Source organism: Pelobates fuscus, chromosome 12 (genome assembly GCF_036172605.1).
Source record: "Pelobates fuscus isolate aPelFus1 chromosome 12, aPelFus1.pri, whole genome shotgun sequence".
NCBI lineage: Eukaryota > Metazoa > Chordata > Amphibia > Anura > Pelobatidae > Pelobates > Pelobates fuscus.
In genome coordinates, this window is record NC_086328.1 from 122,170,229 (window position 1) to 122,192,771 (window position 22,543).

The 22,543-nt window shown below is 43.3% G+C and overlaps 2 protein-coding genes across 4 annotated transcripts in view; both read right to left on the reverse strand.

Moving 5' to 3' along the window:
* CTTN (cortactin) overlaps positions 1 to 1,080 on the reverse strand; it is a 34,044-nt gene extending 32,964 nt beyond the window's left edge. For all 3 annotated transcript variants that reach the window (XM_063438064.1, XM_063438063.1, XM_063438062.1), the window contains exon 1: positions 989 to 1,080. The gene's annotated coding sequence lies outside the window, so the exon portion shown is untranslated. The remainder of the gene's footprint in view (positions 1 to 988) is intronic.
* Positions 1,081 to 7,579: 6,499 nt separating this feature from the next.
* PPFIA1 (PTPRF interacting protein alpha 1) overlaps positions 7,580 to 22,543 on the reverse strand; it is a 65,751-nt gene continuing 50,787 nt past the window's right edge. Inside the window, exons 22-31 of the mRNA XM_063437969.1 lie at positions 20,040 to 20,121; positions 19,756 to 19,956; positions 19,013 to 19,075; positions 18,512 to 18,538; positions 17,738 to 17,913; positions 17,485 to 17,582; positions 16,586 to 16,761; positions 12,653 to 12,721; positions 11,430 to 11,595; positions 7,580 to 9,022 (exon numbers count right to left, since the gene is read on the reverse strand). Of these exons, the coding sequence (XP_063294039.1) occupies positions 8,997 to 9,022; positions 11,430 to 11,595; positions 12,653 to 12,721; positions 16,586 to 16,761; positions 17,485 to 17,582; positions 17,738 to 17,913; positions 18,512 to 18,538; positions 19,013 to 19,075; positions 19,756 to 19,956; positions 20,040 to 20,121 (1,084 nt within the window). The 3' untranslated portion in view covers positions 7,580 to 8,996. The remainder of the gene's footprint in view (positions 9,023 to 11,429; positions 11,596 to 12,652; positions 12,722 to 16,585; positions 16,762 to 17,484; positions 17,583 to 17,737; positions 17,914 to 18,511; positions 18,539 to 19,012; positions 19,076 to 19,755; positions 19,957 to 20,039; positions 20,122 to 22,543) is intronic.

A 22,543-nucleotide genomic window follows, 5' to 3' on the forward strand; every position in this document is an offset into this window, starting at 1 on the left:
TATCTAATGGGGCAGGACAGGAGGGTTATAGAGCCCCCCTCCCTCACCTGCGTGGGAAGGAAAGACTATAAATTATAAAAGGCTGCAGTAAGGTGTGAGTATGAGGGTCTGACATGGCAGATTAATATATAATGGGGGGGGGGGGGGGGGAAGATAAGAAGGGGAGAGGGGATAAAAGTAATAGTCTCTACCCCCCCCCCCCCCCAAGTCTCTCACCGGTGGGGGGAGGGAGGACTATAAATGATGAAAGGCTGCAGTAAGGTGTGAGTATGAGGGTCTGACATGGCAGATTAATATATAAAATGGGGGGAAGGGATGTGAAGGGTAGGGGGATAAAATGAATAGGGGGCTACCCTGGTCTCTCACCTGTGGAGAGAAGGAGTATAAATTATAAAAGGCTGCAGTAAGATTAGAGTGAGTATGAGGGTCTTACTATATAATAATATATAAGAGGGGGGGGGGGGGGGATAAAGAATAGGGGGCAGCAGTAAGCTGTGAGTCAGTGAGTATGAGGGTCTTACTATGTAATATTAATATATAAGGGGGGCAGGGGAGATATGGGGGGACACAGTGAATGGGGGCTCCCCCTGTGTCCCCCTATTGGGGGGTATTTGGGTATTATTGGGATATTTGGTCTAATAACACAGTGAGATGTAGAATGATAGAAGGGTCTGATGGCTGGATATGTAATATATAGAATGGGGGGTAGGGGAGATATGGGGGTACCAGTAATAGGGCCCCCCCCTGTCTCTCACTGTTGGGGGGTATTTGGGTATTATTGGGGTATTAGGTTTAATAGCACAGTGAGATATAGAATGATAGAAGGGTCTGATGGCTGGATATAATATATATATAGAATGGGGGGTAGGGGAGATATGGGGGTACCAGTAATAGGTGGCTCCCCTGTCTCTCAGTGAGATGTAGAAGGATCTGAATAGATAATGTGTATATAGAATGGGGGGGGCGGGGTCCCCCCTTTGTCTCTCACCCTGGCTCTCGGTGCTGTACCCCGGCTGTGGCTGAGGAAGGGAGGTGTCGGGATTCGGCGCTGAGCTGCGATCCCACTTCCTGTCTCTCCCGATCTGACGTCACCCGCCCCTCACCCCACGTGACTATCCCGATCCGTCCCGTCGGGAAGGCGGTCACGTGACTCTCCACCCGAGCCCGTCCGTCAGGAAGACTCACGTGGGTCACGTGACCCGCCCTGGCCATAGGAACCATAACCACTGCATGTTGTTAGGAATAAATATAAAGTCATCCTCCGGGTTATTCACTGCTGGGAGGATTTCCAGGAATTCAAAGTGAATTTAATATCAAACAAGCCGGACAGGGAGAAGGTTTCCAATTCGGATCAACCAAATATATATAACACAGTGTGATCATCTCATTAAATAATAAATAAAATAACCCGCTCACTGCCTCAGACCAAATATGGAATATATAATAAAAAAAGCATTACTTTATCAAACACTATCCATTGTTAGAACCCCCTCACTGCCCCCTGCCCCCATCACAACACACAGCCACCCCCCCCCCACACTGCCCCCATCACAACACAACACACAGCCACCCCCTCACTGCCCCATCACAACACACAGCCACCCCCTCACTGCCCCATCACAACACACAGCCAACCCTCCATGCCCCCATCACAACACACAGCCACCCCCTCTGCCCCCATCACAACACACAGCCACCCCATCACAACACACAGCCACCCCCCCCCCCCACACAGCCACCCCCTCACTGCCCCATCACAACACACAGCAACCCCCTCACTGCCCCATCACAACACACAGCCACCCCCTCACTGCCCCATCACAACACACAGCCAACCCTCCATGCCCCCATCACAACACACAGCCACCCCCTCTGCCCCCATCACAACACACAGCCACCCCATCACTGCCCCGTCACAACACACAGCCACCCCCCCATTCCCCCATCACAACACACAGCCGCCACCCCCCATGCCCCCATCACAACACACAGCCGCCACCCCCCATGCCCCCATCACAACACACAGCCGCCACCCCCTCACTGCCCCCATCACAACACACAGCCGCCACCCCCTCACTGCCCCATCACAACACACAGCCACCCCCCCATTCCCCCATCACAACACAGCCACCCCCTCACTGCCCCATCACAACACACAGCCACCCCCCTCTACCCCCATCACAACACACAGCCACCCCCTCTGCCCCATCACAACACACAGCCACCCCCCCTCTGCCCCCATCACAACACCCAGCCACCCCATCACTGCCCCATCACAACACCCAGCCACCCCCCCATTCCCCCATCACAACACACAGCCGCCACCCCCATGCCCCCATCACAACACACAGCCGCCACCCCCATGCCCCCATCACAACACACAGCCACCCCCTCACTGCCCCATCACAACACACAGCCACCCCCCTCTACCCCCATCACAACACACAGCCACCCCCTCTGCCCCATCACAACACACAGCCACCCCCCCTCTGCCCCCATCACAACACCCAGCCACCCCATCACTGCCCCATCACAACACACAGCCACCCCCCCATTCCCCCATCACAACACACAGCCGCCACCCCCCATGCCCCCATCACAACACACAGCCACCCCCTCACTGCCCCATCACAACACACAGCCACCCCCCTCTGCCCCCTCACTGCCCCATCACACACAGCCACCCCCCATTCCCCCATCACAACACACAGCCACCCCCTCACTGCCCCATCACAACACACAGCCACCCCCCCCCCACACAGCCACCCCCTCACTGCCCCATCACAACACACAGCAACCCCCTCACTGCCCCATCACAACACACAGCCACCCCCTCACTGCCCCATCACAACACACAGCCAACCCTCCATGCCCCCATCACAACACACAGCCACCCCCTCTGCCCCCATCACAACACACAGCCACCCCATCACTGCCCCGTCACAACACACAGCCACCCCCCCATTCCCCCATCACAACACACAGCCGCCACCCCCCATGCCCCCATCACAACACACAGCCGCCACCCCCCATGCCCCCATCACAACACACAGCCGCCACCCCCTCACTGCCCCCATCACAACACACAGCCACCCCATCACTGCCCCGTCACAACACACAGCCACCCCCCCATTCCCCCATCACAACACACAGCCGCCACCCCCCATGCCCCCATCACAACACACAGCCGCCACCCCCCATGCCCCCATCACAACACACAGCCGCCACCCCCTCACTGCCCCCATCACAACACACAGCCGCCACCCCCTCACTGCCCCCATCACAACACACAGCCACCCCCCCATTCCCCCATCACAACACAGCCACCCCCTCACTGCCCCATCACAACACACAGCCACCCCCCTCTACCCCCATCACAACACACAGCCACCCCCTCTGCCCCATCACAACACACAGCCACCCCCCCTCTGCCCCCATCACAACACCCAGCCACCCCATCACTGCCCCATCACAACACACAGCCACCCCCCATGCCCCCATCACAACACACAGCCACCCCCTCTGCCCCATCACAACACACAGCCACCCCCCTCTGCCCCATCACAACACACAGCCACCCCCCTCTGCCCCATCACAACACACAGCCAACCCCCCATGCCCCCATCACAACACACAGCCACCCCCCCTCTGCCCCCATCACAACACACAGCCACCCCCCCTGCCCCCCATCACAACACACAGCCACCCCCTCTGCCCCATCACAACACACAGCCACCCCCTCTGCCCCACATCACAACACACAGCCACCCCCCCTCTGCCCCCCATCACAACACACAGCCACCCCCCCTGCCCCCCATCACAACACACAGCCACCCCCTCTGCCCCATCACAACACACAGCCACCCCCTCTGCCCCACATCACAACACACAGCCACCCCCTCTGCCCCCCATCACAACACACAGCCACCCCCTCTGCCCCATCACAACACACAGCCGCCACCCCCCCCTCTGCCCCATCACAACACACAGCCACCCCATCACAACACACAGCCACCCCCCCCATTCCAAAACACAGCCGCCACCGCCCCATGCCCCATCACAACACACAGCCACCCCCTCACTGCCCCATCACAACACACAGCCACCCCCTCACTGCCCCGTCACAACACACAGCCACCCCCCATTCCCCCATCACAACACACAGCCACCCCCTCACTGCCCCCATCACAACACACATCCACCCCCCATGCCCCCATCACAACACACATCCACCCCCCATGCCCCCATCACAACACACAGCCACCCCCTGTCTGCCCCATCACAACACACAGCCACCCCCTGTCTGCCCCATCACAACACACAGCCACCCCCTGTCTGCCCCAATCACAACACACAGGCACCCCCTGTCTGCCCCACTGCCCCATCACAACACACAGCCACCCCCTGTCTGCCCCAATCACAACACACAGCCACCCCCGTCTGCCCCCATCACAACACACAACCACCCTGTCTGCTCCATCACAACACACAGCCACCCCGTCTGCCCCACTGCCCCCATCACAACACACAACCGCCACGTCTGCTCCATCACAACACACAGCCACCCCGTCTGCCCCACTGCCCCCATCACAACACACAGCCACCCCTGTCTGCCCCACTGCCCCATCACAACACACAGCCACCCCGTCTGCCCCAATCACAACACACAGCCACCCCCCCGTCTGCCCCACTGCCCCATCACAACACACAGCCACCCCCCCTGTCTGCCCCACTGCCCCATCACAACACACCCCCTGTCTGCCCCACTGCCCGCATCACAACACACAGCCACCCCGTCTGCCCCACCACAACACACAGCTACCCCATGTCTGCCGGACTGCTCCCATTAGGGACAAATCACCTACGTGGAATGTTTCCAACACCTTGTTGTATCTATACATCACAATTCAGACTGATTAAGGTGAAAGTAGGTCCTGCCCAGGACTCTACACATGTGAATCCAGCAAAGCAGATACTCTGTATGTAATAAATATATTGTAGCATTTTGGAAGCTATAGCTGTCATTTAAAGGAACACTAAAGGCACCATAACAACTTTGATGGAATGACACAGTTATGGTGCCAGCATGTACCTGGTGCCAACTTAACTTCAGGGGTTAATCTTTTAATGAACAAGGTTTAACCCTAAAGTCTTCAGTATGTTCTGTCCTCGAACTAGCTCAGCAAATATGTAGCTCTATATTCACAAAACTGAGTGAGAAACATGCATCATTTTTCTCACTCCATATTGTGGATGGGAGCAACAGATTGGCAAAAATAAAACTGGGTCAGCTGACATACTCAGCAGTACCCCTGTACAAAGCTTCATATTTGAAGCCTTTGACTGCAGTGGAAGTATGAGGGGGTGGGGTGGGATGACCAGCACCAAGCTGGCTGATGATTTTGGGGTAAACCATTTGTGAATAGTTAAAGTCCTGAAGGTGTGTCCAGGGACCTACTGGTACCATAACTTCATTCTGATAAGGTTGGTATAGTGGCCAGAGTGTCCCTTTAAGTTCTGTTCTGAGTATTCCTAATCCCCCTTCCAAATTATTATACCTTCACTATTCATAAAGCATGTGAATTTAGGACAGAAAAATTCGAAAACAAAAGCACCCACCCCCTTAAAAAAAACACCAAAGAACAACCTTTTATGAGAAACGTGTTTTCTTTTATAAAAAAAAAAAAAATTAAAAAATGCATTTCTTTATCAAATACTATCCATTGTTAGAACTTCAAATTTAAGTTTCTAAGTTTCTATAGTGCTAATGGGTGCCAGGCGTTGGTTTACCTTTAGCGTAAAACCGTTCACAAACAGCTTTACCCCAGTCTACTCTTCACTCTGCACCTTTAACATTCATTTGGTGAAAATCTTGAAACTGGAAGCCTAAGGGTGGGAGTGATTGGCTTAAAGCAGTCAGGCAACAAAATCGCTTGAAAAATGTATGTATTTTTATCAATCCGTTTGGCTGACTGACCTAAACCAGTCAGTGGTGCCCCTCCTCGGCTTCCATTTTCAAGTTTTTCACCAAGCAGATGTTGGAGTGGGCAAAGCAATCAGTTTGTGAAAGATTTAACCCCTAAAGGTAAGTCAACACGAGGAACCTCCTGGCACCATAACTTAATTTACATGAAATTTGTTTTGGTGCCCAGAGTGTTCCTTTAACCCCTTAAGGACACATGTGTGACATGTCATGATTCCCTTTTATTCCAGAAGTTTGGTCCTTAAGGGGTTAAGGCACTGCATACACATATACCTTTCCTCAACAAAAAACCTTGGGTTAATTTAAAGTATGAGGTCATTGCGTCCCATTTTTTTTTTTTTAATATTATATGTTTAAGTTCACACCAATTCTTTGTTTACACAACACTTATAATTAATACAAATTATAGAGTTTATCCTCACTTCTAACAAACCAGGTACATTAAAGAGTTACTCCAAACACCATGATCACTTTAGAAATTTGAAGTGGTAGTGGTGCTTGGAGTCTATGTGCAGTGTTTAAGTTTAACCCCCTTTCCTGCTCAAAGGTATAATTCCATCTTTGGCAGCATCTTTAGACAGCCCGTAACTAAACCTCCAGGCTAGTTACTATCAATTCTGTGCATAATTGGGGTCTGTTGTCAGCACACATAGCATGCTGGTGACAGGCAGCCAATGACAGCACAGCCCTTCTAGCAAGTACAAGTGACATCACCAGAGGAGAACTTGGACTGAGCGCTGGAAGGGAGGCAAATATTCCTACCCCGTCCCTCTCAGGCACTGGGATAGGAAGAGTTACTCCAACTAAAACATTGCTGTTTAAAGAGACAATCTGGTCCCCTAAAGTACTTCAGCTTGTTAATTCAAATACCAGTTTTAGTGACACTGTGAATAAATATAGAATATACAGAACACAATGATAGCAGTTATTGTGACAATGGTGTTCGCAAATAAATGTTTAATTTCACAGCGTTGCTTGTTTTGTTTTGTTTTATTGGCAGTGGAAAATGCTTCAGTATTTTATTGAAAGAAGGAATAAAATAAATAATACTGTGATAAAAATAGTCAAAAAGTACATAGACTGTACATACTTTGTTACATAATCAGAAAGTACACAAAAACAGGATTAGAAAAAAAAAATGTAACAATGAATCCAATTTATACATGAGAAAAAAAGTAAACGGTTAAACAAAAGAAGACATGGCTTACATAATGTTACATGTAATAAATAATACATCCTGATTGGAAAAAAGATTTCTTTTTATTATGCCACGTTTAAGAATGTTCTTTCTTCTACCGGAGGTGTGAAAAAACGCTGAGTGATCACAATCTTTACATGTTCCGATTGCAATTTTTTTTTTAAAATTATTATTATTTATTTTAAAATTCTAAACGGGAATGAACACAAAAAAAAGAATTAAAAAGGAAAAAGATAAGGCCTTTAGTAAAAATGTTCAACAGTAAAACAGAGAGGAAAATTACACTACATGATAATGAAAGAACTATAAAATAATAAAACTGTTAACATGATGATATTATAATTTTATATATATATATATATATATATATATATATATATACACACACACATACACACACGCAAAACAGGCTTGTTTAAAAAAACAAAAACAAAAAACAACTAAATTTATAAATTGGTCAATACAGAAAATATAGTAGATTGTCAACAAGGCTTGGCTTACATCTATACACAGTCATATTTAAATATATATGGGTTACATTTAACACACTAACTTTTAGTAGGGTAAGAGAACGTAAAACACTTATATTGCCGTATGCATCGAGTAGGTTTCCTTATCCAGACATATCTCAAATGCTCTGTACAGGAATGACAATTATCTTCTTGAGTTTTGAGGTCTACATTAAATACGGTTAACACCTAAGCCATCTTGGCAATAGTTAGCCATTATGTACACCTATTCTAACATACCATTTTTGCACTTGTGCCTGTTTTGCATTTTAAATGAAGTTTCTTGTTGTTTTAAAGTACTTATTTCATTATGTTGTGCTCTTTCCCCCTTTTTTTATGTTGAACATTTTTATAGGTGTTTGCTTAGGTACGAAATTGTAGAATAGGTGTGGTTTTGGCACCACACTAGTTAAAAAGGATTTTAAGTGTTTCATTCAATAAAAAAATGGGTTGCACTGTGACATTCTCCATGGTAAACCAGGAGATTTGGGATTGGTCCTTACCAAAGTACACTGCATCACAGACCATCAATATACTGTATAACGTGCTATAGACTAGGCAGTGTAGCTAATAAACCGTTTTAAAGAAACGATCAATAACTTGCTGGGTTTATGGCTTTCTTTTCTTTGTTAGAACAGGACATAACATTAGACTGGAATAGTACAAACGTTAATCATCTCAGAAATTATAAATATACCGTATGTACACCACCCAAATGGAGCCAGTTTTAAAAATGGTAGGGAGATGGTCCAGCTGGTTCCAGACTCCGTAAATGCATTCTAAGGATTGTTTAAAGACTAAAGGTTGGGAATCCTTACAGTTTTGTACCAGTTTATTCCTGCGACAAGATTCTTTATTTATTGGTGTTCTAAGACTGTACAAATATAATAAAAAAAAAAAACACCTTGATTTCTCAGGTTCATTATGAAATATGTCCATAAATTACAATACTAGAAACATTTACAAAGCCCCCCTTGGTGATGAGCAAGGGCCTTAAAATGGAGTTACAGTACATTCAAAAAGAAAAAAAAAATCCACAAAAATAAAGTTCAACGAAGAGACAAAAAAAAAAACAAAACAAAAAAAACACAACTAAATATACATGGAAAAATGATCTATGTAAAGTGTCAGAGGTTTACATAAACAGTAAATTTCTAAAAATCTTTGTTTTCAACTATCAATTTACTCGCTAATTAAAAACTCTGTATTAAAAATATTTCAAAGTGTCTGATCAGCTCTGTTACGCACGGATAAATCTCTCAGATCTGGAATTGTGGAATTTAAACCCGATTCAGCTGTTGCATAATCATCTGTAGAAGTAATGTGGGTAAACTGCAAGGGAGAAAAAAAAAAAGTCAGGAATCTAATTTCTTTGGAATTGTCCACAAATTCTGCACACCCACTAGATCAGGAACAGGTAACCTTGGCTAACCCAGCAGCTATGGAATATATCTGAAAGGATGACCAGCCAATGAATATGCATCATGTATTCTCAGAGCACATAACTGAACACGGCCTGTCTATGGTACAGATATTGCAGAAATGATCACCGCACGGATGATCAGACCAAGAACTCCTGAAGGATATTGGAAGATTAAAATTCATGAAATGACAAAGGATAACCTTCAACTCCCCTTCTATGCAATCTTTACTTTACATAGCTTGTTGAAGATTAGATATTGAACAATGTAGGCGCAATAAGCTTGGAACTTCACTAAGGTATGAAGTGCTAGCAAATGAAGGAAGTCCAGGACAGTACAAATCTTCAAGATTTATTAGCACAAAATGTTTTGATCGTTTGTGAGTCAGTAAGTTTTTGAATATTTTACAAATGTGAAAAGGTGTGTTTCATGCAGAATTTTAAAAAGTGCTGGGAAAAACTGCTTCAAAAATACAAGGAACAAACCAATTAATCAAGTAACTTTTTTGTCAACATCTTAATCCCGTTAGTGTACTGTAATTAGAGAAGGGAAAGATATGTATAGTTGAATAGGAAGAACAGCTTCTTCTGTTCTTGAGGGCCAACATAACCCTTTATTATTTATACATTGGACTACATGTGTTGTTAAAAGAAAGCCAGAAATAGCTGGAGTATCACTCAACGCAACGCAAGGGAGGTCACTTACCAACTGATTCATTTAGCAGGAATACGTCCTAACTGTAGCTGAATCCAGTCTCTGTATTCCAGACACATTTCCTATCAATAACCACAGAAGACATGCAGAACACGGCGTGCAGTTAGTAAAATGTTACCTTGAGCAAGGACTTAAATACACGGCATTAGCAAAGACATGGTCCAAATACACTTCACTGTGAAGCTGAGTGCCACACGTGCACTTCTTACAGTTCTTGCAGTTCTTGCAGATTACCACCTACTAGCTCAGCCCACGGCAATTAAAGAAACCGTTAGCACTTTGTTTTAGATTAAACATACCAGGATGTCTGAAAAAATCTAATTGGCTGATTAACTCTGCCTGCTTATGAACCTTAAAGGTTTTTCCTTTTTTCCCTTTATGCACACCTACTGAACGTTCTAAAATTCTTTAACAGGGATCTTTCATGGAGATGCACGCTCCCGCTGCACAAGCCTGCAATGTGTCCCTGTTCCACTCCCAGCACCCGATGTAATCTGATCTGTAAGTATATCCTTCTAGGACACATTAAATGGAATGCTGGGAGAAGCTAAGGCAAACACAGAGCTTCCTTGCATTAACATTCCTGGTCAGACAGAAGCTGCAGCGGAGGCATTGTTACTATATCAAACAGGATTATTGGTTCCAGGAATCCGGTGTATTTACTGATAGCAACCCCGGTATAGACGTTTACTGAACACTTCTACATAGCGCATATAAAAATACAAAGCGCATATAAAAATACATATCTCATTAACTCCTGCTGGACACTGGTTTATGGGATATGAACAGGCTGCAGAAACCAGAATGAGAGGCTCCTGGATGAAAGAGCTTTTGCTTAGTCAAGAAGGTGTCTGACTGCTACTAACACTTGTTAAGCATGAGCAGTACAAAGAAGAACATTAAAAAGGTTAATATTGTCTTTTTTCATTTTTTGATGCATTAACTGTATAGTTTTTATAAACTGCAATAATTACCTTGCAGGGTTAAGTCCTTCTCTAGTGGCGGTCTATCACTGCCACTAGAGAGACTTCCGGGTTCTTAAACTACTTTTTGGTTGCGTAAACTACGCTGGCTGTCCTCACGCTGTGCACAAGAACCTCCAGCGTCTCTGGAATCCCCATAGGAAAGCATGGGGATTCTGCCATTGCCACGCAGGTGCATTAGCTCATTAGGAACGTGGGCGGAGCCTGACCCAGGGCCGAGGGACATCGGCGCTGGATTCAGGTAAGTGTCTGAAGGGGTTTTAACCCCTTCAGCAGCATGGGATGGGGGGCAAGAGCGAGAGGGGCACTGTAGGATTCTCTAGTGCCAGGAAAACAGGTTTGTTTTTCTGGCACTGGAGAGTGCCTTTAAAAGCTTATTTTCAAATTGCACAATATTATTGAGTCAGCAATGAGGTTAAACATTTAATGCAACTGAAGTTAAATCAGGCAGAGATACACAAGGTTAGGCCTAGGCAGTAATCAAATATATGCAATGTCAGTGTTCGTTGTCCTCACATGCATTGCTAGAACACACTGCACACATACACACTCTAGTCAAGGCATTTATCGGGCAGGCAATATACATATATTATGACACAGCCAATTAAGAAGTGTGCCTACCATCCATCTGCATTTTCTTTGGCTGCATAGAAGGTGAAGACATCGAGGAGTTGACTCTGAAGTTGGCAGGGAGAGTCTCTGAAGAGCCTGCACTAAACCCTCGTACGTCCTTTGGTCGGAATTTCTTCCTCCAAGACGGGGCTCGTCTAAAACTTTTATCATCATCCTAAGGAAACACAGACAAAGACTTTACCCAAACATTACTAAAGCTACGGTTAACAACACCAAGGGTAGTCAAACTCAACCTTTCTAGAATGCTAGCAAGAGCATTATAGCAGAGGCTGTTTAACAGACCCAAATAATATAGGGAGAAAATTCACTGTTAGTTAAAATAATTGCTCCTGCTAACGTACAAAGAAGTTGATTTTGAACACAGGCACATTAATTAACAATTGTCACACTACAAAACACAGGCTTAGTAAAGGTAATAAAGATCCACTTATGCCATGCTCAATCACATTTTACGTTAACATTATACCTTCTTTCCCCGACAATAAGGCCGGGTCTTATATTTATTTTGCCCCCTGAAAATGCACTAGGGCTTATTTTCGGAGCATGTCTTATTCCGGGCAACAATGGTAGCAAGCATATGCTAGAAAGCAGATCTACGTTTTGGGGAATTCCCCCGAACATAGACCAGTTCACTAGGGCATTGAATCCTGAGAATCTATGTTCGAGAACTTTTCCAAACATAGATTAGCTTACCAGTGTATGGAATCGCGCAAATCTATTTTTTGGGGTAAATTCCCCAAACAAACATAGATTAGCAAACGAGCGACTAGGGCTGATTTACGGTGTATGGTTTATAAATCAATCCCCGTAAATAAGTTGGGGCTTATTTTTGTAGGATGTCTTCTTTTTGGGGAAGCAGAGTACATTAGGGAGTTAGAGAAATAGGAAATTATATTTTGAAACAAGATTTTTATTGGCAACCTATTAAAGCCCTGTTCATGCTAAACATGTAGGACACCTATGCCAGGGTCTAAGGCCTGGTTTGATCCAAAACGAGCAAACAAAATGCCCCATCGTTTAAAGTAGGCTGGATATAGTTAACATCAAAGCTGATGTCCAGGAAACATTATTGGTAATTGTTATATAAGTGATATTCATATTAATAAAATGAGTGTGAAACAATTTATTGCCCACTAAACTGTATTTCCATACAGAAAAGAAGAGTTTATACAAAATATAATCATGGGATAAGAGAAACAAAGAAAACTTACTTCATCAAATCTTCTGTCTGTACCTCTAATGAGAAGGTTGTTAAATTCACGCTCCAACATTGTACGTGCCTGAAGTAAAAAACATTTATTCACATATAGATTAGAAAAAATATATCATTCTGCCCAGTGTTTTATCATGATATGGTACATATAATTTGTTTGTGATGCACCTGTTTTTCTATGAAAAACAAAAACAAAAAAACACCCAAACTAAATTTCTTTGTGAGCCCATGGAATCCCGCTAGTTAGCCTATGTTTAAAGGTTCTGTGTTGAACATGCATAATACTTGTTCAGAAGTCATTTAAAAGAGTGTAACATTTTTAAAAACAAAATAGGGACTACTTTGCCTTCGCCATAATCACTAGTAAACTGTCCTAGATGCTATTGTAAATTAACCGTGAACCTATGAGAGGACACCAGTGACATCACATACATCTAGAGGACTGCCACACAAGCACCGTCACGAGAGCAGCCAATATTGTGTGAATATAAATTGACCTCTTAAATGTAAATTTGCAGAAGAATGTCAGAGCTGGCTTTCTGGTTCCCACCGGCTGCATCCTACCTGTTGGGTGACATGCTCAGGACACAAAGTCTAAGCGTGTAATGTTTGTCTATTGAACCGATCCCTGAGTTAACAACAGATTGCCCAGGCCTTATGCAGAGATTGAGAATCCCCAGCATTGAAATAAACTATAGAATGCATAAAAAATGGTCTGTCATTTTGTTTGTGATATGTTAACTATATTAAGTACAATTCTTTTATACCAACTGGGGCTTTATTGAACATAATATAAAACAAAATGAACAGAATTTTAGAGGGATTTTTGACAGACACATTTAAAGCATCCATCTCTATCTATTTAAATAGTATTTGGGGACATCACCAAGTGTTGTCATTCCTTAAAGCGGCACTGTCATGCCGAATCCCGTTTTTTTTTTTTTTTTAACCAGCCTTTTTTTTCACAGTGTGGGAAAATTCCAAAGAACATTCCCACGCTGTGTAAAATGACACAGAGCACTGTGATTGGATGGATTTCAAGCCATCCAATCACAGTGCTCTGTGTCATTTTATACAGCGTGGGAAAGTTCTTTGGAATTTTCCCATGCTGTGTAAAATGACACAGAGCAATGTGATTGGATGGTTTTCAAGCTCACTGCTTACTAGACATGCCCTACGTATAGCGAGTAGGGGCATATTATTTACTAATAATTGCGTTCTAAAAGAAACGAACATACTATAAGGCAAAGAGTCCCTACTTTGTCTTGTGATTTTAAAGAAAACTAAAGAAGACAGGAAGAAAAGAATAACAGATCCTGAGAGAGGGGGAGAAGGGGAAGAGATTGAGGAAAGGTAAGTTCGGCATGACAGTGCCGCTTTAACCCCTTAAGGACACATGACGTGTGTGACACGTCATGATTCCCTTTTATTCCAGAAGTTTGGTCCTTAAGGGGGTTAAGTACAGCAGCACTATTGACAGGCTTCCATGCCATAGTTCCGGATAGGGTACTACTCGGGATCACTACGGAACCCAGACGTTTGTGACTAAGCATGCCACTAACCTTGCTTTTCTCTAAGTAGGTTCATCCAGAGTGCTCTGGCAACATTTGCACAAGAAACATGCCTTATAAATCTACATGAGCCGGACTAGCTGTGACAAACTCCCCTTTTCAAGTGAGTTGGCCACAAGTTCTTGGAGGAGCCTATTTGCCAGCCTCCTGGCCACAGACTATGGACCCTTTGGAAAATAATGTAAAAGGGCTCTGTTCGTGCAATTGTGATTATATAGTTTGTTTACCGAACAACTGCACGAACAGAGACCACCCTGGAGCTTGTGAACACCTATTAATAACTTGGAACGTTTCTCACCGCAGTGTTCTAATTGTTCGTCTGGGTGGCCGCAATTCCTATAGGCAACCATAAGATGGTGGCCATCTTGTTCGCATGAACGCAGGCAGCGGTGTTTGGACATGAATCTCCTGGAACTAAAATCGGATACAGAAACTCCCGAACAACGCTGGACTTCCATTATCGCCTGCATTCGTTTCTATACAAGTTAGAAGAGCACTGTTCGGTGGGATCATTCGTCTGGATGAAGGGGAAAAGCTCCAGGGTAAGACTATTGACTTTGTTCGGTAGTTTGTTCGTTTGCAAATTACCGAACTAGACCAGCCGCAAGCCCTGATTCTCTGGAACTGTTTTGGGCATGGGACAAATAGGTCAATAAGTCAAAAAAGGACTGCCATAGAATTTCTGAACCCCTGATCTGGGTGATTTTTTTATATGTTGGTCACCCAGATAAGGGCTATAAGGGGTAAGATTTGTGGGGATATTGTGTGTTTTAAGGCATTTGTGGGGTTTTGTAAAAATGTGTGTTTTGTGTTTGGAGATAATTGAGTTTAGTATAGTGCTTGACTCATTTATCTCCTAAGTAAGGGGAAGGATTATTGTATAATATGTCGGAGTATCTAAGATTGTAACTATATTGTGATTGGTGTATAACTTTGTGTCCCTGTGCCCAAAAAGGTCCACGTGGGTTTCACCCTTTCACCCTCCAAAACGGTGTGTCGTTCTCTGTTGGAGATGCCAACAACACAAGGGCACAATGCTCCACATTTGGTGGAATTGCCCCTCCCTAACGCCCTACTGGGACACCGTAACCACCATTATACAAGATAGCACAAAAATACTTCTACCCCGCAAACCAGAAACATACCTCCTCCAACTTTTCCCCAAAAGGGATGCAGAGCAGACAAACATACCTAATATACCACATACTCATGGCTGCGTTAACGGTCATTAGTAGACATTGGAAATCTGCTATCCCACCCACAATATCAGAATGCATACAAACGATAGAAACAACAAAACTCTACGAGCTTGCAGCCAGACACTTGAGTAATTCCAAAAAAGTTTGGAAACCTGACAATTGTACAGGGAGCATAATGTTATACCCTCCGAACGAGCTGACTGTGGCAGTGACCTACAGACCGACAGCTGTACCTCTCAATTATGATTATGAAAATGTAAACAGAACTGTAAATATAAATGAAGGTGGAAAATGTAGATAAACCTGTAAAGCTGCAATTAACACCAAACATGTACTGACAGTTCTACAGAAGTAACTACCAGCAGTTGACCGCCTGGGAGAACCCCATCCCCTCCCTCTGTTTCCCTTTTTCCGCCCCCTACTCCGATGCTCTTCCAAGTTCACCCTTCCCCAGTGGTACACGACACATTCAGACTCTACTCCCTCTACCACAAACAAACCCAGGTGAATGGGAGCCCAGTAGGGTCAAACATGAGTCCCCGAAAGACGCTGAGTAATCCAAATCGGCAGACCCACCTAGCGTAACACACTGTTTGCATATCGATATGTTATACTTGCATATGTTGTATCTGATGAATATGAAAACTGTTTCCAAGTCACTGTCTGTGAGATATTTTTCCTTACCACTGCTTCCCCACTCATATTCTCTTCTGTACCCTTATAAAACTTCAATAAAAACTACCAAAGTTTAAAAAAACGGTGTGTCGTACTGTTATTGGAGGGAAAGAAGATTTACTCCTGTGTCTGCTGTTCCAGCTTGCATGGGATTCAACAGGGAAAGTCCTTGTAAGGACTAGAGCGAATTCCTCATTCGGCTCCAGGAAGGAGTGGTTCCAGGGCCCCAGTCAAGCCATGGCGACTGTGGGCAGAAGTGCAGCGGTTTGTCCCCCATTCCAACTAGGAAGTGGTCCTTGGTGGAGGTACCCAGCCAGGGGTACAGGGAGTTCCGTTACACTAGCAACTTAAAAAGGGACTCTATAGGCACCCAGACCACTTCATGTAATTGAAGCAGTCTGGGTGCAGTGTCCCTGTCCCCTTAACCCTGCAATGTAAAACAATGCAGTTTTAGAGAAACTACTAGAGGTGCTTCCTGGCAGTTACCTGTGTATTTTGAGTGGGTATCTGTAATAATAAAGCCAACGTATTGTGGTCAAACGTCTCATCTAAGGCAACCAGAGCACCATGAACCCCGCTCTCTAGAAGATTGTTTGCATATTCTTTGAGCCCAATGGATAACACCCAGTGGATTATCCGATCATTGCTCCACACCAGAACATCTAAAAAGCAGAGAAAATTAAGATTAATAATGTCACATAAACCCCCCCCAAAAAAAACACATACTGAAAAAAAAAAGGTAAATATTTTTCAGTATATTTAGGTAAAGATTAAAGCACATGGAATCATTACAGCTATTTGGTTTTACTCCCTCTTGATTTTCTACATCATTTGCATAAGAGGTTACATAGCGTATCACAACTGCAAATGCAAAATATTAACTACAAACTCCATTAAAAGTATTTCCTCTATATCATTCAGAAACATAGGCACTTCCTGCTTGCTAGGCGACTTTTGGTCACCTGACGTTGGACGTCCTCGCGCTCTGCATGAGGACATCCAGCATCAGTAAAATCTCCATAGGAAAGAATGGGGAAGGGCCTAATGCGCTTGCGGCGCTCACCACGCATGCACATTAGCAGCCTCGTCAGATGACGTTGAAGGGGGGTGGAGCATTGGCGCTGGAATCGGGTAAGTACAGTAAGGGTTTATTAAACCTTACACTGCCAGGGGAGGGGACGCAAGGGAGGTGGGAGCCAGAGGAAAGAATAGCTAGGAATATAGATTTGTATTCCTAGAACTATAGTATCCTTTTAAGCAAATAACCATGTAGGTGTGCATTACAATTTCTCTCTGCTACACATAGCTTCTAAGAGAGGGCTGAAGTACAAGCCAGCAAAGTACAATGCACAGCGTGTGATTAGCATTCAGATTGGATAAAATACCTTTTATGTCATTTTGACTTTCTTCTCTCTTCTTCTCCAGCTCTTTCCGGTCATAGTTGAGCCTTCGCAAGCACATAATTCCACACTGGAAGCTGTTCCTGAGAGTGGAAATGAAAATTTAATAGATTTTTTTTTTTGAGAGATGGAAAAAAAATTAAAACCTTCGCAACCTACGTAGAAATTTGTGAGCACGGAAAATAACTTAAGCCATTAATGTGAATCTCAACTACTGTGTCCAGAAGAGAACGGTTACCTGTGAAAACTATCGACCATTTTAAGCTGCCCCCGAAGATCTTTCTTCGTCAAATGATCAAGCATCCTGGCATCAACAAGGCACTCCATGAAATAACTGCGATACTGTGGCAGCCCAAGGCTGGGGAGCCACTCATTTCCAATCCACTCGTGATTCATATCACCGTAGGCTAATGTCTGAGAGAAGGACAAACAGACTTGGAACCTGGTTCAAATATGTTCATAAACAAAATACTAAAAACGCACTCGATCACCAACCTACTTCGAATGCTACACCTCTCTTTTGGCTTCATTGGATTTAAAAACGGATTCAATGGCTAACTGATGGTAAGATGTATAGATTGTGTAAACTGCACATTCGGTACATATTAAATAAGGAACTTCAATAATATTGATCAAAGCAATTGGAAGATGAAACGGTAGTTCTACAAATTGGGGTCTAGTTTTTGTCCACCTACTGCTCTAGGAACACATACAAATGGGAATATAAAATAGATAAGAGTATTTATTCATTGCCAGGGTAAGTTATTGAAATGGACGTCACATCCAATCTGGGGTTATACATGTAAACCCAGATTAGGATTCTCAGTGGAAAGAGGAGTTTGTCTCCATGCTGTATTAAATTGAAAGGTCGGAGTGAAGGTCATTTGTGCAGCAGTGAATGTTCGATGACGGAGCAGCACCACGTGTTGTGGGGACACAACTTATAGATTGTAAGCTAATCTAGAAATCATTAATACCATGCAAACAAAGTGAATTAGTGAAATGCTCGAACCTCAGCCCAGCTCCCCTCCTCATCGTCCTGGTGTTAAGGTGGGTTAGGAATGCAAGAGAACACAGAACATTAGTCAACAGTGTTAATATGCAGGGTTATTCCATGCAGCACACAAGCCATAATGCACATGCAGCAGAGAAATGAGCAGAAAAGGCAGGAACCATCACGAGAGCAGCAATCGTTGACCCAGGGCTGTAATAATGAATTACAGCTTATAAAAATAAAAGGCAACACCTGATTTTATTATTATACCTTGGTTTGCAGCTGCGAATTTCAGGTCAGAGGTTCACTGATTTCTACTTATTTCTCTAAGTCAACCTCTTGGGTGCACACTTAAACCTGGCAGGTACTAAAGAGGTTTGAACTAAAATAAATAAATAAAACAAAAACCACAAACAAAATACCTAAAACACAAAAAAATATGCTACGTGTTCACTCATTAAAAACTACACAGTTAATGTTTATAAGAGGCATCCAGTGCAAACGAAGATGCTAACTAACCGTTTGTGGAGAGGCTGTAAGAGTTTCCATCTCTTCGTGAGTTACCCAGACATTTCCAGTGGACTAATACAAGCACATCCAGCGAGAGGGAAGCAGTAACAGAGAGGGAAGGTGGCACAATATATAAGCAATAGGTACGTGTGTGGAAGAGGAATGAACAAAAACTATCGTTTCTAAGGCATTTGGGTTCAACTCAACTAAATTGTCTGCCAAGGAAAATAAGCTGAATGAAAGCACAATCCTGACTCCCAAGATCTCACAAGACACATGGAGTGCCCAACCAGGGCAGAGTAGTGACCAAGACTCCTACAGTCTATACATACACACCAATAATACAGTTTAATGTAGGGTTATTATTGTACATTGTGAAGGATGCAGGCAGAGCAGGCAGGTAAAGCTAGAGAACAGCTTAATGTAGACAAACAGTTGTTACTGGAATTATACTGTTGGATGTGAAGAAATGTAAAACTTAAAACAGAAAATCACACATTCCTGACTCTAGATCCACTCTGGACTCTGATAAATGCCGGTGGGTCTGGCTATGGTTGACTTAGAACATAGGATAACTAGATAGATCTCCAGAGCTGGTAGTACAACTTCCATCTCTGACACTACTAATCAAAAGCCTTTAGACTTCTGTCAAATTACAAGGTTAGCATCAAATCGATATATAAAAATAAAATTCATATTTTTACATAACAGACTGTAAGGCACACATAGCACTCACTCCATGATATGCTTACCGTTCTAGAGGTTGGGGGAGCAGACGGGCTAGTTAAGGACATTATTTCCTGAATGGCTAGTCGCAGCTTTAGTCTGTGCAATGGGTTACTAATTCCAATCTCCCTTTGGATCTCCGTGTCTGAGAGGGCTGACATTATGGCTCCGCTCTTCACATTGGCTCTGCATGCTGCTACGTACCAGGCGGGCATTCCAACCCAGAGCTGTGACAGGAAGACACGCAACTGTTACTGTGATTCCACATCAATCCATTATAAGTCAAGACGGAGCTGTAGGACCTTCTTACCTCCAACCAAACTACCACTGTAGGGCCATCCCACTGGGCAAACGGCAGTCCTAGTCGGCGGGCCTCCTCCAAGAGTTCATGCCTGAAGAAAAGAAAAAAAAAAAAAAATCTATTAAACAACAGGAGCTGCACAACTGCTCAAACATTACAACAAGAAGGTTTCTGGGAATTCCAACATATTTCTAGAACATTACACATCATCAGTATTCACTGTATCACCCTAATAACGTAAACATCGTAGCAACCACAAATATATAATATTTATAATTTCCTGTCTAGAAACTGAAGACTACAAACAATGTCTTGTATCACTTCCTAACATCACACGCCATAAATATTGGATCCTGTTACTCATTCCTTGTATAAATCATGATACAGTACCAATATTCACAGTCTTCATCAACAGTAAACGTCTACTCATATAGCCAACAACTGGCTATAAGAAGCCTAAAACAAAACGCCTACATATCAGATGCTTAATTAAAGTATACATGATGTTGTCAATCTTTCCAAATAGGTAGCACAAACAACACTTTATTCAAATACTGTATAGATTTTTAAAATTCTTGCTATTGATCACAGTCACTTAGTAAAGAATGTACCAGAGCAAGAAAAAAGAAAAAAGAAAAAAAAGCACACCCAAAATTCAGAAGCAATAAAGAAACTGCCAAACTGTAATCAGAATTAAGTTTACAAACCGAATCCCTGACAGGGAGGGCAGAATTCACATGAAAGTGATAAAACAGAAGCATATTAACACCCTCCAGGAAAGGTAAAACAAGTACTGGTTATCAGCTACCAAGTTAATGAATGCCAGGTCGGATACTTAATGCCATGTAAAAGCTTTACCTTACACAAGGATATAGAAATTGATCTAAACACTTTGCTAGCGATACAAAGGGAATTTCTGGGCTCTGTGAAAAGTGCACTTGGTTTTCCCTTTTCAAATAAGGTCAAGAAAATGCATTTTTAACAGCACTACCACCTTGAACTAGCTATTGGCAGATACAGTACAATTTTCCACACTCGCGGATTGCCAGTTTGTGGTTAACTCATAAGATTTGTAGTTAAGTTGTTCAAAGATGGCGGCTCCATGATTAAATGCTGCACAGCACTGAAATGCCCGGTCTAAACAGGCTATCCAAAAACATTTCTAAAAAGCACAGCAACACCAACACTCAACTGCACTCAGAAAACGTCAGCATACTCACCACGATTTTGCACTAGCACCAGCAACAAGGAAAACAAGCACAAATATTAAATATAATCCTAAAACAAAGGGCAAAATAATGCAACTGGCAGGTTTCACTGATAATGTGACATTTTAGGAAGACACGCAAAGTATAAAAAATTATAAATAACTCATAACAAAGGCTGTAAATAAATTGGATGTATTGCTACAATAAAGCTACGTTGAAAGCTCAGTAAATTCAGAATATAAATGGTTGTAAAATTCAGGGCACTTCCTTGTTTTGCTGTGACATGCCTACATTTTTAAGACAATGAATAAAATGCCTATTTGTGCAAAGATGGCGAGGAAAACCTAGCATATATCTGAAATATTGCTGTATATAGACTGGATTATTGGTGCTTTCATCCAATGAATTCTATGGTGTCCCTTCATATGCTCCAATACATGTAGCAACAGAATTTAAATAAATAAAGATTGATAAGTATACATGGAGGATTATCTGGTGAAGTCATAATTTCCATTATCTCAAGGAGTGCAAATGAACAGCAGTAAGCCACATTGAGGCAAATATCTCCTGATCTCTCACAACAAATCATTAGGTACAGGAGGGTAGAAGGGGTGCACCTTCTATGACCCCGTGGCTACCTCACCAGTCCTGTCTATATCAGGAATAATTGTAAATGGGCCACATAAATAATAAACTGATTGCTTGCAGTGGTCCTCAACATGGGTAGGCAATCTTCTGCACTTCAGATGCTGTGGACTACATCTACCCTAATGCTTTTCAGCATTATGGCTGTTGGAGCATTATGAGAGATGTAGTCCACAACAACAGGAGTGCCGACATTTGCCTACCCGTAGTCTAGAACAGGGTTCTCCAATCTCTGGCCCTCTAGATGTTGCTGAATTACAACTCCAATGATTTTTGTGAATGAAACAGATAACAAGAGAATCATGTTTTAGTTCAGCTACATCTGGAGAACCATGTTCTAGAACATGGCACTAGGGTACCATTGATTTAGAGAATTAAATGATCAAACTTAACATCACAACTATAGAAATAATCATGAAAAAAAAAAAATTCATGGGGAAAAGAGGGATAGAAGTCGTGCCAATATATGTGAAAGGCTTTACTTCTGTGTTTTTAATTGCAGCAAATGTTCTTCAATTCAAGACAGATTATTTAATCCAGTCTCCTTTTTAATGAATTACAAACAGAACTGTAAGTAAAGGGAATCTATCACGCTGTCCTACATCAATCTGCAAATACACATTTTTCTACACATGGATTTCCATGTAAAGATTTGATTGA